Consider the following 14,665-nt stretch of genomic DNA (forward strand, 5'->3'; position numbering starts at 1 on the left):
ATCTAATCTATTTTTAAAAGTGTTACGCCTCCAGAGCATGAATTTATTTACATTTATTTGACATACGTTGTGTCATATTATGTCAAGGTGACACAGGTAAAGCGGATCAGACTGGTTTCCATTACACTACACTGTAGAACTCTGTGATTTACAAACACTATCTACTGAGTCACATCACACACAATACACATCACATATCTTTAAGCAAGGCACAGGAAACAGCAATACTAGAAAACTAAACTTGGCCTGAAATCTCTGATCATTCCTAGGAAAAAAACACCTCTCATTTCCAAAGGCTTGTATATACATGTAAATTTAACCGCCGTCTAACATCAGAACTGCATGAACTGTATCTCGGTCAGTCTTGATTGAGCAATACTAACACAGATGCTCTGAACCTTCAACTTGTCAAATGCTTTTTGGCCCACAGCTCCTTAAACAAAGGTCATTCTACAAAACGAGTGCCATTTTGTATTATATACATATTATATTTTAAATTTATATACACTTTATATACATATGTGTTAATCAAATACTTTAAGACTTAGTAAAAGTCGTTATCCATTATTTGTTGTCAAACACATTTCAAATTTTGTCTTGTTTTTTATTTTTATTTTGTCACAAATATGCTTTTCTGCCATTCTCCTGGCTATATTAGCCAATATTCACATTTTGATGAAGAAATATGTAAATAAAAAGTAGTATTTCTCTTTCTATGTATTTTTAGATTTTAGTTAACAATAAACAAGTGAGTGGACAAGAAGTGTTAATTTCCTGAAAGGATGGAGGATTATTAGGATTACATTTATTTATTCATTCATTTAAATAAATAAATAAATGTAATCATAATGACATCATCCTTTCAGGAAGTTATCTGTCTGCTCATTTTATTACTTTATCTTATGCTCTGTTACGTATGTCAGTAGGGGGCTTAAAAAAATGTATTATTTTGTATAAAAACAACTGATAATTGGAAAAAAATTTAGTAATAATAGTATGTAGTAATAATAATACAGAATAATACATTATATAATAATAATAAAGAAATAACTTTAAATTATCGAATAAGCACCTTTGAATTTCATGGCCATAAGCAAAATGCTTAAAAATGTCATATTAAATGGTAAAACTGGTTACCTTTAACCCTGTTACCCACAGCACATCAACATATTAACCATTATTAAACATTCAAATTCATACATTTACAATAGCTTGAGATGGCACAATACATTTGTTTAAAACTTAAACACATAAGCATGAAATAATGATTAAAATCATTAAGAAATTTACTTTAAAAATTTCCTTATCAAACTTGAAAAGGCACTAGTTCCATAGAATGACTCATGAATGAATGACACATTCGATGTGTACTCTAAGCTCATTGAAATGTAGTAGCCGGGCAGCAGGCAGCATATGTAAGAACACGTCCCTGCATTTGCATATGGCAGATCCTGCACTGCCATATGCTGCGTCCATGAATAGAACAGCTCTCTCTGGCACATTTTATCAAGCAGGGTGCCTTGGGATCATCTGAGCATTTTTTGTTAGCTGGCAAAGCAGTTTACATTTATCTTTAGAATAGGTTTAATATGATTATAGGCTACTGCTCATGATTCCAGTATAAATCTCTTTGAAACAAAGCTTTAAGACTGAGAATACATAGATATAAAGGCCAAGGTAACTGTTCTATCCTTAAATGCACACTGTCGCCAGTGGATGGAGCTATAGTTATGTCAGATCAGATGTGCTGTTTGCTAATGCAAAAATAACTGAAAACTCCATCATACAAACTAACTGCTTGGCATACAGTATGTAGCACCCATTTCACCAAGCCATGAAATGGAAGCACACATGCAGGGATGTAATTCCAGTAGATACATGCACCAATCAATACCTGTTTCGCTTTAAGGAACAATTCTTCCAATATGATCCGAATACATTACTGATGCAGATTCCAGCAATTATGCTTGCAAAAACCCAGTCCGCAAAAAAAACATCAAACACAGGTAGTGCAATTTCTTTGATTTAATCTTATTTTTATACATCAATATTTTATTAAGTACCATCCACAAAGCCATGATGTGATCCAAATGTATCTAGAGTTAGCAAAACATAAATCAGTTTAGAATTAATTATTGTTGAAATTTCAAGTAGTATCAATTATATCCCTGAGTTGACTCAAACAGTCAAGATGGAAACCAGTCTGTCCTTAAACTGTGTCACCTACTGAAGGTCAGTACTAGGGATTCTGGGAATCCCAGGCTGGACTAGAGAGTTTCTTGAAGCAGCCGAAGGCGTGAACTGAGTCACACTGGAGCGTATGCGAGATCTCACGGAACGTGGCGATGGCTGCCGAGCACCCAGTACAGGAGAACGGTAAGGGGAAGTCGGAGCAGACCTGGGAACGTGAGCATCAGTTTGGCCAGAATCTCCACTATGAACAATATGACAAAACTCAATACTTAACGTCTGTGGGTCTAAGACTAAAGGTCTGAGTGCCCAGGTTCCACTGCGACTGGCCAAGGAAAAATGGCTGGGCTGAGGAGGTCCAGGAGGAGGATGGAGTAGGGACATCCAGGGAAGGAGAGCTACCAGCTGATGCAACCATATTGTTTTGGAATAGACAGGAAGGAGGCTTTGAAACCGTTGCAGTAGGGCTAGGGGGAGCAGTGAGTGCAGTTCGATGACTTACTTTTTGAGGGCTGCTCTTAATTTTTGGCACTTTCCCTCCACGGCCACAGGACGACTGCTCGTGGTCAAACTCCAGGTCCTCCAGACGCTGCGTGAGGGCCAGTTTCTGTTGAATGGCCATTCGCAGGAGGGAGTTCAGAGTCTTCTTTTCATCTTCTGCGGCAGCCAGCTGCCTCTGCATCTCATCCAGTTGAGTTACGTATTCATCACATCTAGAGAAAGAGGGAGAGAGAACCTCAATATGACTCGAAGTGATCAAACATAAAACATCAGAACATGCTGTACAACAGTGGTTCTCAATCTGGGGGCTAGGGCCCACTAGGGGGTCTTAGAAAATGATTTATTGATAGAAGAAAACAAAACAAGCTTTTAGCAATTTCTTAATTTATTTCACCCCATCAAAAACTTTTCTGAAGAACAACAAGATTTACTTGAAATTGTATGTGTGTGAAACTGTAAATATATATATCACTCTCCTTAATTCTTGTCCAGTAAATCACAAACAATTGGAAAAATGATGGGGAATCTAAATATTGTTGTGGACAATGGGGGACCATGCAGTAAAAATAGTTGAGAGCCACTACTATACAAAAAATTAAGAAATGAGTAATCTGAAGGAAACCTGAAACATGCATTTGGAATATATTTTTGTACTGTAATGTATTTCAGACTGAATAGAATATTCAACCTGAAAAAATGAATGACTAATTCTTTTTAGTGAGTCAAACACATACAGGTATAGCTTACTGACTGGTTGTTTGTATGACATTGTGTAGTTAAAATTACATATTATGCATTTTGTCAGTAGTATTTTATAAATATGAAAGAATTAGAGATGTTGTCACATTTTTTTCATTCATTGTGTCGATTGTTGTTCATTTATTGTTGTTTAATATATAGTTAAAGCAAATTATTGGATTCCATTTATTTTAAGTCAATAAAGAAATTAAAAAGTATATTTTAATGGCAGCCAGTACTTAATTGACTCTGTTGCTTTGTCCGACAAGCCATGGTGCTGTCACGCCACACAGTGAAAAATACATTGCGGAACAAAGAGGACACTGACAACACGTCGACAGACAAGACAGAGCAGGTTACTTATGATATTAAACAAAGTCCCAGCTTTCAAATTGTGTAATTTTTTAAGAAATTTGAACAATAAAAAACGTTTTGTGGCTCTTTAATGTGTCGTGACAGATTGCTGTAGTGCCTCAGCTCAAGCGGCTCGTGAACCGATCATCTCTTCCTACTAATTAATTTATAGCATCAAATAAACATGAATGAACATTAGAAGGAATGTTGTTTCAAACACGGAAAGACATCAGTACACCATTTTTCAAGGTCAAGTCCACTGAGGTTAATCTTCTTTGTCGGACAAAATGCCAGATTCGGCGTTATGATTGGTTAGATCGCTTGTCAATCAAACTCCCGGCGAAGGGTCAATTACTTCAATAAAGTAAATAAAAAGTATATTTAAACATCTTTAAATATATTTGTTATTAGCAATATCTCATTATTTGGCAATGTTTTTCATTTTTTCCCCCCAAATATATATGCCATAAAAGTAAAAAAAAAAAAAAACTCTTTATGGAACCATTAAAAAACTGGAATCATTAAGAGAAATCAGAGCCTAAATCGATTCCCATTCGTACCAACAGTATGACAATAAATATGTGGCTATTTAGCCACTGGCTACAATTATTTCCTACCTAGGTGATAAAAGTAAAGTAGTTTCAGAGGTAGAGCAAGTAGTTACAGTACATTTTGAAGAATCACAAATGATAGAGTCAGGAATGTGTATGTAAAAAGGAAATATTTACAATTTGGATGTCCTCATTATATTAAGTGAATATAATGGTCAAAAATGCACCTTGTGGCAAACATTGCCCTCAGTGAGGAAAAGGTGGCTGCATCTTCTTTGAGGGCCTTCAGTTCATTTCTAAGCTTCATCATTGTCTCCGTCACCATGGACTTTTCATTTTCATATTTGCTCTTCAGGTTCGCCAGGGCAACCTCGGCAGTCTAAAAATAAAAGATGTGTATATCCTTTTATTTGAGTCCAAACACAACAGGAGATATTGGGATATGTTTCAAAAACATATAAACTTGGGCTTCTACAGTACCTGTTTGTTGGCTTTCAAGACAAGACGCAAGGTGGCAATCTGCTCTCTTTTGGTGCTCAAGAGGGATTTGAGTTTCAGGATCTCTTCCATGCAAGCCTCCTTGTCCTTATCAAAGATAGGCGCCAACTCTCGTGCCGCAGCCCTCTGCCTGGACAACTGGAGAGAGCGGTCTACAGCTTTCTGCAGGTGCTTGATCTGGTCACGGATTATGGCGTTGAGGTTATAGATGTTCATGGGCTCCCTGCGGAGATCCCCTGTCTCTGGTACTGGGGAGGGCGAGAGAGATGAACCATTAATTGGTGAACCAAAGGGGGTCCTGTTGGGACTTCCTGCTTCCCCTTTAGTTCCTTCTCCAAGGGGTTCCTTTGATGGAGAGTCTTGGGGACTCTTGGACATGTCTGAGGAGTTAGCAGCCGCGAGACGGCGAGCTAAACGTGGAGAAAGCAGGGCTCTTGGGTCGTCTGGGCCTTTGAGACTGCCGCTACGTGTGACCCGGCTCTGGCGGTAGTAGTCCAGCATGACGCGGTTGGGTGTCTCGTTGTTGCACAAGCAGACGTGGTGGTAGAGCTGAGCGAGTTCTTCACTAAATGTAACCAACTCATCCTGAGCTGCATTCAGCATGCCGTTACTTTCGTTAGCCATACCTGAAGCGCACCGGAGCTCTGCTTCCAAACTGCTAACCCGCTCACGGCCTTCACGGCAGGCTTTCTCCAACCGTTTCACCTGCTCTTCGAGAGCCTGGACCTTCCCTTCGCTGTGGCTGCTTTCTTCTGATTGGCTCTCCACAGACTGGTTGTATTTTTCCTTCAACGCCTTAAGCTCCGCCTTCAAGTCAATGACCTCAGTCACGGCAACTCTATATTTGCACTCCAGAAGCTCTATTCCATTGATGTCCGTCTCATACTCGCAGCAACCGTTTATGGGCCCGTCGGCCTTTTCAGACTCCTCCGTGTCAAACTCCTTGTCGCTGTGGAGACGCTTCATAGCATTGACACGCTCCGTAAGACGGTGAACGCGACTGTGTTGCTCAGTTAAAGCACCCTGCGTGTGCTGCAGTTGAGTTTGAGATTCCTGCAGGTTGGTAAGCAGAACCGCCTTCTCTCGCTCAACCTAGTAGACAAGACGGCACACAGCTAGTTAGCAAATACCAAGAAGGTACTATTGCATTGCCATTGCTTTACATTACTGTTCAAAATTTTGGGGTCAGTAAGATTATTTTTTAAATTAATTAAATACTTTTATTCAGCAAGGATGCAAATCGATGCGACAGTAATTGAAAGCCGTTTATAATGTTACAAAAGATATTTCAAATTAATTCTAATTCAAATTAATGCCGATCTTTTGAACATTCTACCCATAAAAGAATTCTGAAAAAACTGATCAGCTTCCACAAAAATTTTAAAGTTTAAAGTTTTCAACATTGATAATAATAAGAAATGTTTCTTGAGCATCAAATCAGCATATTAGACTGATTTCAGAAGGATCATGTGACACTGAAGACTGGAGTAATGATGCTAAAAAATTCAGTTTTTCCATCACAGGAATAAATTACATTTTAAAATATATTAAAACAGAAAGTAGTTATTTTAAATTATAATAATATTTCATAATATTACTGTTTTACTGTGTTTTGGATCAAATAAATCCAGAGACTTTTTTCAAAAATGTAAAAAAATAAAATAAAATAAAAATTTTACTGACCCCAAACGGATGCAGTCAGCAACTTACAAATAACAAACATCACAAGCAATTTATAAGGTCAACAATATTTGCAGTACACAATACCAAGTTTCAAGTATGAACTAAATTAGTATACAAATTAATGCAAAAAAAAAAAAAAAAAGCAAAAAAAAAAAAAGCAGTCTTGCTCTTAATAGCAGTTGCTCAGCTGGCTATAATACTATAATATAATGAAAAGTTTATATTTATGCTGCTTCGTATCTTATTCCATCTGAACACAGCTACTTTTCAATTGCTGCCAATGGACAAAGATGACATTATTGGTCCAGATAATGTACAACATCTACCAGCAGGTGAGTAAGTAATACTAACCAGCCAAACTTTGACTCCTTGGCAAATAAATACTAGGGTTGCATTTCAAAGAACTCCTCTTTTGGAAAGTCAGCAACAAACAATATTTTCTCAAGACTGGCTAATCCCATTAATCACAGAAATGTCAACAAAAGTGCACAATCATTAAATTACATGATACCTTTAAAAAGAGCTTTTCATTTGAGCCTACTTTTAAAGGCTTTATCTACAGTATTTGCTAGAAAAATTGGGAAAAAACACTGAATATTTCACTTTATCTGTGGGCTAATAAAATTCCATTCTACAGAGAGTTGTGATTAGATGTGTTAGCTTGCTTGTCACAAATTTAGCATAAACGCAGACGTGATTCCTGTCATTGAGCTCAAGTGCTGCTTAATTGCTTTTTGATCACTTATTGTATCAGAAGCGTCAGCCATCTAACGCTTGAGGCTGAGATAGCGAAACTCAATCGATTCCTTACTGGAGAGGATCCAAGAAGAACAAAGAGAAAAATATATAGGGGTGGATGAGGAATCATTTTTTGTTTGGATAAATGCCAGGCAATTACAGTTGCTTGAAGGGTGAGAAAACAATTCATTATAACCAAACAGTGATAAAATGTGTAAAATGCGCATCTAAATAAGAACTAAAACTGTAGCAACTACTTTGTGCAATAGGAGGCTGCAATAACAGGCTTCTGGCAATGTATTTGATGGCAATCCCACATAGCTAGAGAAAACTACAGCCACATTCCCCAGAGGAGACACTTAGATGCAAACATGTTATATAATACTTTTCATGAAATTGATCTGTTTAGACTATGTGATGAATTTATGTGTGGTAACCTTGTTTTTTTTAATCATACATGACCAAATGGCCATGGTGTTTTCAATAGATCATTACAAATAGATGTAATTATTAATTTTATCTTAAAATTCATGATACATTTGAATAAATTATACATTTTTATATTGTTATATATGTTTTTATTACATTATACTTCTGTTTGACATGTACCATTGCATTTACTCCTTTAAGCAGCTGATGTTCTCTATGTTTCCGTGTCTGCACTGGCAGATTTTCTATTCTTGTCCCATGCTGTCTCTCTTGCTGAATATGCCCATGGCACACACACACACACACATACAAATACATTACTGTGTCCCGCTTTTACAGGGACAGCCACAAAGCACTCGCTCATAATGGTAATCAACTTGACAGTAGCCTCTCGAAGCACAAAATAGACCATTGCATTTACTGCATTCAACTTTCCTTCACTCAAATTTACACTTAAACTCTTTAATACCTAAGGTATTTTTTCAGTCAGTACAAAAATGTCTAATGTAGAAGTGTCAAGTGCATGAAAATGTGCCAATAAGGAAGGAATGATGTATACTGAAACTGTCTGGATGCACAATGTGTGATAATGTGTAAGGTTTAAGTTATCTGTTTGTTTATAAAGTAGCATTAAATGCCAACAAAATCTAATGAAAAGCTCTTCTTGCCCATTAAAGCACTGGATAACAACTGTTTTCCATCAAAGCAACCCTCATTGATTTATCGGACTATGAATATCTGAGCAAAAACAGATGGACTAAAAATTGGGGGAAAATGTCATGTGACTAACCTGTAGGAGCTGTTGCTTGAGTTTCTGTATCTCAGACAGGTTGAGTTCGCTGAAGAGATCAGAGACTGGGTGCAACACCTCTCCCTTTCTGCCTCCAGGTCGGTGATATTCTCCGTTCACCTTTGGTCCATGCCCATTGCACTCATTACACCGGTTACTGTCTTCATTGTTGGGGCTGGACCCGGATGCAGACGTGCCGTTGGTCGCCGCCTCCTCTGCGAACTTCAAACCCTCCACGGCAGAGATGGTCAGGTGGGTGGTGGCTCCATACACGCTGTCCGTCAGGCTGAGCTGATGGGCCAGCTCCTTTCTGAGATTGTTCTTTTGCTCTCTCTCACTCTTCAGAGCATCCAATGCCTCCTCCAACTGGCCTTCAGAAATATCTTTCAAACGCAGAGCATCTTCCAGCTGGCTGTTGAGTAGCACCGTCTCTTCCTCAAGTACTTTGATTTCATGCTTTAGACCTTCGTACTCCACCTGTATTGACAGAGAATGAGAACAGGTTGGCACTTGACTGTGGAATATATAATAAAAATAATATTTAATTTTGTTTTATTTTTAAATAACTAAATCACTGACTTCAGTACCTTACCTTACCTAAAATCTGTTGTTATGTAGTTGTAACCCCTGAACCCCAACCTTAAACCTAATCCTCAAATCTGATTGGTTAATAGGAATGTTGTTCCAGGATCAACAAGGATGGTGATCCAGGAACATTTCCTACTTGAATAAATTACACTTGTTACACTTGAAGATACAGTAGAAAAAACAGCATGCTTAATGTTGTGGGTGGAAAATAGGGGCAAAAAACTAAATTCTGAACATTTTTGCTGCAAGAAACCTGACTAACATAAGTGTGAAGAAAAACTTTCAAAATGTTACAAAAGCTATGTCCCCTGTAAGGAACAAAGAGCCACTTAATTTAAGTGACTATTATAATCTATAGTCACTTTAACTCACATAGAATGACTTTGTGTTTCACAATTAGTGTATGTGTATGTACAGTATGTACAGTATACCTGATTCTGCTTGAGTGTTGACACTAGTTTCTGTAGAGTGATGTTCTCCTCCTCCAGTTCAGTGTAGTCCTGCAGCAGTCTTGTCTCTCTGAACTTATACTCTCTTATTTCCTCTCTCATCCTGCTCCTCTGTAGCTCTAACATCTCATTATTCTGAAAAAGAAAAAGGGAAGGACAACACAGAAAAAAGTGAGTCATCTGGCTTTTTAAGCATGACCCCATTTCAGAAGAAAAGATGACTGACAAAATAAGCTTGTTAAAGAGGTAAAAATAATATTGATGTTCTGGACAGCATAGTTTGAGGGGTTTGTCTTCTCCGAGGAGGCAGTTCCTCTTCGAAAATAAATGAGCTGGGTTCTAGCAACAATTTAGCTCAGTTAATTTAAAACTTAACCTCCGTATCTGATAATAAAAATACATTTTATTTGCAATGCGCCTTTCTCATACTAAAAGCGCTACAACATGTTTCAGATAGCAAAACAACAAATAATACAAAGTATATAATATCAATTACCACAATAATAATTACAAATTAAAAACTTTACTGAAAAGATGTTTTGAGAAGTTTCTTTAAAAAAAAATTATGAATTAATAAAAAGTAATGAATTCCATAACTGTGGAGCAATGTGAGAAAAAGCCCTTCCTCCCATGGTTGTAAGATTACAGAGAGGCTGATAAAGAGAAAGAGAACCAGAACAGCGGAGAAAACGAAGAGGTATGGTTTTTTGTAACCAAATCACAATTGTAAACTGGAGCAGACCCATGTACTGCTATATAAGTTAAAATAAGAATCGATTGAACTGGGAGCCAGTGCAGTTGAAGAAGCACAGGGGTAATGTGTTGGTGTGAAGATGTAGACACGCCAAGATACGATCAGCTAAATTTTGCATATATTGTAACCTCTTGACGGAATTTGCTAGGTAGACATGCAAAAAGTGAATTACAGAAATAAAGCATAGATGTAATAAAGGCATGAATAAGCCTTTCTGCACCAGGCCTAGAGAAAAAAAAGTTTTAATACATGTGATATTCTGGAGATTAAAAGAAAGAAACTTTGGTAATATTTTTAAAAAGGGTATTAAAAGTCAGCCGAGCGTCAAAAATCACACCCAAATTCCACACCTGGACAAAAGGGGAGATTAGGCTATTGTCCGCGGTAAGTTTAAAGTTATTGCACTTACTAACTTTAGTTAGTACGATTAACAAAATTTCAGTTTTAGAATAATTTAACTTAAGAAAGTTATGTTTTATCCATGCCTTTATTTCCAGCAAACAAGCAGAGAGAGTTGAAGGGAAGTAAAATCAGGCTGAGTGCTAAATCTCTGTGTTGTCAGCACAGCAATGATAGCCCAGGCCATACGTCTGGATAATCTGCCAAAGAGGCAGCATATAAATACTGAACAGAGTAGGACCCAACACTGACCCCTGAGGGACACCCTGTCGCAGTGGTACAGTCTGAGATCTATTAGTACCCAGGTAGACAAATTGAGAACGTTCTGAGAGATGAGATGTAAACCAGTTCAATGCAGTACCAGAAAGGCCAATCCACCTATGTAGTCTGTGCACCGTATCTGTGATAATTATGACACTTCCAATGTTTACAAAGGAATTTATTACTAATCATCTGAAAAGAGGGTGACTAATAAAATAAAATAAAATAAAACAAATAATTAGCAGCAATAAAACCTATATATCTATTTAGAGCCTCCTTATTGTCATTATATTGGTGGTATGTGGGAGTATGTCATGAAGAATCTTTGAAAGCAATCTATAAAGATCCATTAGGCTTATATATAATAGCATTGTGTCAGTGAGTCAGAGTCTAAGATGATACTGATTATGTCCATACTTTTGCAGACTGGAAAGCTGGGTAACAAATTACTTTCCGTCAGAGGAAACCCTCAAGTCAGCACTTTCTTCCTCAAAGTTCTATATCTATATGGGAAAGCTGAAACAATGGTCTTTTTTAACAGCTGAAACAGAATGTGACAAGCAAGATGACAAAATGTTGTATAAATCACAACGTGTCTGAGAATGTAGCATTAATCTATATAACAGTGAGCCACAATGAGTGGCCAAATGTACCACTTTATGGCTTTTTTCCAAGGTACCGGCCCTGATCTTCACAGTGTAGTAATCTTTGGAATACTTTAAAACATTCTTCAAGAGCAGATTGCTGTAAAATCTCAATTACTGAGAGAGAAAACCCCACACCTGTTGCACAAACTGGGCAAAACTGCTGATAAAGAGTCAAAGGTGTGAAACAGACATGGGAACAGAGCCAGCCTTGAACCCTAGAAGCTGATTGGGCAGTAGGACAGGCATGTAGTGCACTGCAGATTTTAATAATCTGAACACCACCTGTTTTATTTCGTATTACATATATAATTTACACTATACAGTACCACTCAAAAGTCTGGGGACAATAATACCTTTTTTTCTTCTGCGATTAAGAAGGAAATTAAAACTTTTATTAAGTAAGGATTCTGTGGAAAGCAGGGTGGGGCAGAGAGCCGTGGGAACGGAGCAAGCCTTGAGTCTCACAGAGGAGACAGTGAAGGACGAGAGAGGACCAGGCCTGGACTTTACATTTTGTTTTGTTTATGTTCGTGTGCCAGTCGTCCGTGAGGGGCTGCCGCTTTACTTTCATTTTGTGTTTGCACATAAAAATGAAGCAGCGTAACTGTTTTCAACATTGATTGAAGGATCATGTGACACTGAGGACTGGAGTAAATGGCTGCTGAAATGTCAGCTTTGTCATCACAGGAATAAATTACATTTTAAAATATATTAAAATAGAAAACATATTAAAATACAATTTTAAATTGTAATAATTTCACAATATTATTGTTTTCAATAAATGCAGCCTTGGTGAAAAAATTACCTTTTGAAATGTTGTGTTTGTACTGTATATGTATTTGCTGCAACAAATTCCATCCAAATTGAACTTAAGGTGTCACCAATAAATCCGCCATCCATTACTGGAATAAGAGGATCAAAAATTGTTATAGTGTAAGATATTTTGCACATCCTGGCAGATGACCTTCCCATGAGCTGGGATATTGATTACTGTACACAATATCACAGCTCACCCAGAGGATGTGATGTCTCATTGCATATTCAAAGCCATGCCATGCCAGTTCAAACGAGCTGGGCATGAACTCCAGAGGATTACTGACCAATTATCTCCCACTACACCTCTATTGTAGCAGTGGTAATCATGGGCTTCACACACTCAGGGGTCAGGAGCAGTGCAGCAGCCTACATTACTGGAACAAACCCAATATGAGCCATGCCAGAAACAGCAGCAGTAATGCTGGTTATAAGATTGAAATGCTCCACACACATTATGAAGTACACAAAGGCCAAATTTAAACTAGAGGTATTGCAAAGATAATGACTTCCAAACATCCCTTACGGCCTACCCTCTTTTTCATTGGTAAACAAATATGAAGACCCTCTCCGAAAATGCACCACTGTTGCCACAGTTTTTGGGAAGTCAGTCTATGAACTGCTTTCTTATATTGTTCCTGTACATTAAATTAGCATAGGAAAAAGTATTTTGACATTAAAAAATGATGGGATAGGAATGATGAAAAACTCTCAAACAGCTCTCAAATAGCAGTTATGAGCACATTGTGCTGGTCTAAAATTTATGGCACACACCATACGGCTCTATTAACATTACACTGACAGATACATAAATTGATATAAATTGAAAAAAATATATAATTTGTCTTGACTGAAATGACATGGGGAAAAAAACAATGCAAAGAAAACTTTTGCAGCTAATGTAATTTTTTTCTACAGATGAAATAAGTCTAGTTTATGTTCATCTGCTTTGCCAAACAACACTTACCAAGATCAGGAAAAAACAAAAATTAAATTGATTTCCAAAGTCACTTTTGTAATGATTTTATGCTTGCATGATTTCATGATTACACGATTTTTTAATGATTTCATGCTTACAGTCTGCATGAAATGGAAGTTGTGTTTCTGCCCTATTGTGACGTACATAACATATCCAGGTGAAATGGTTTCTCGAACAAGACAAAATGTAGGGCGGGACTTGATTTTGTCCATCGGGAATTGATTGGATGGTTGTGGTTTGTCTCGCCTTCACACCAGTAATCACGTCATCAGAGAAGAGATGTCATTGCAAGAGTAAGGGGAAGTTATTTTTTTAAAGACTACAAGGGCACATGAATTAAAAAAGATAAATATGTGCACTGATAAATCATTTATATTAAATAAATACTGCAATATTCCACAAAAAAGAAATCAGTTTTGATTTCATAGTGACTTCAATATCTCATGCGTTTTTGCTTAATAGATAAATTTCTCATTTAATGGATGTTTAGGAAAATGTATACAAATAATTAAGAAAATAATTTTTTCGCAGTCTACAACCCGAATAGGTTGTTTGCAATCACGTGGTTCTGGTGAAACGGGAAATTAATGTGGAGGGCAAGCAGTGAAATTAGAATTGAAGAGATGGAGAAAAGTCCATACTTTGCTGGTTTAGAAAGGTAAACAGAAAATCACAACATATTTTAGACGTGAACCTTATGTTATGAAGAGGAGCGATTTTTCTACTGAATTGAAGGACTTGACTGCCATCGAGGAGGTAGATTTAGAGAATGTGAAGCTGCCGTCACGCCGTGTTCAGTTCTAGTCTGGTTTGTTCACCACTAGTGAAGTTAGGGCAGTATTTTTGATTTTCTGTCGTGATTGTTAAAAATGTCGCCATTGTCGGTCATTTATGCTGAATTGAGAATTGCAACAGGAGCTCACATTATTTTTCAGGGAAAAAAAAAAAACTGGACGGTGTAATTCAATTCTAATAATGTCACTGATTGAACCCACTCCCTATCACTCAATAAAATAATCAGTGTTTTTGAAAGTGTTGTATTTTGTTTGGTTTAATAAGTAACATTACATTTGCGAGTATGACTCTCACTCGGCTTGTGAATGAGCATTGCACGCAGCCACTTCAAAACTGAAGATGTTCTCCTAGCTGAATCTTTTCAAAATTTCTTGTTTTTTTTCAGCCATTTTTTGCCCCCATGCCAACTTTTTTGAGACCTGTAGCAGGCATCAAATTTAAAATGAGCTCATTTAGTGGATAAAAGTTAACAATTTCTCCGTTTAAACATTTGTTATGTTATCTTTGT

The 14,665-nt window shown here is 37.1% G+C and overlaps 1 protein-coding gene across 3 annotated transcripts in view; it reads right to left on the reverse strand.

Moving 5' to 3' along the window:
- The window catches only part of bicd1a (bicaudal D homolog 1a), a 39,592-nt gene that overhangs the window by 4,819 nt on the left and 20,108 nt on the right, over nucleotides 1-14,665 (reverse strand). For all 3 annotated transcript variants that reach the window (XM_051869761.1, XM_051869763.1, XM_051869762.1), the window contains exons 3-7: nucleotides 9,492-9,644; nucleotides 8,473-8,949; nucleotides 4,815-5,924; nucleotides 4,562-4,713; nucleotides 2,693-2,903 (exon numbers count right to left, since the gene is read on the reverse strand). In XM_051869761.1, the coding sequence (XP_051725721.1) occupies nucleotides 2,693-2,903; nucleotides 4,562-4,713; nucleotides 4,815-5,924; nucleotides 8,473-8,949; nucleotides 9,492-9,644 (2,103 nt within the window). The remainder of the gene's footprint in view (nucleotides 1-2,692; nucleotides 2,904-4,561; nucleotides 4,714-4,814; nucleotides 5,925-8,472; nucleotides 8,950-9,491; nucleotides 9,645-14,665) is intronic.

Source organism: Ctenopharyngodon idella, chromosome 18, assembly GCF_019924925.1.
Source record: "Ctenopharyngodon idella isolate HZGC_01 chromosome 18, HZGC01, whole genome shotgun sequence".
Lineage (NCBI taxonomy): Eukaryota > Metazoa > Chordata > Actinopteri > Cypriniformes > Xenocyprididae > Ctenopharyngodon > Ctenopharyngodon idella.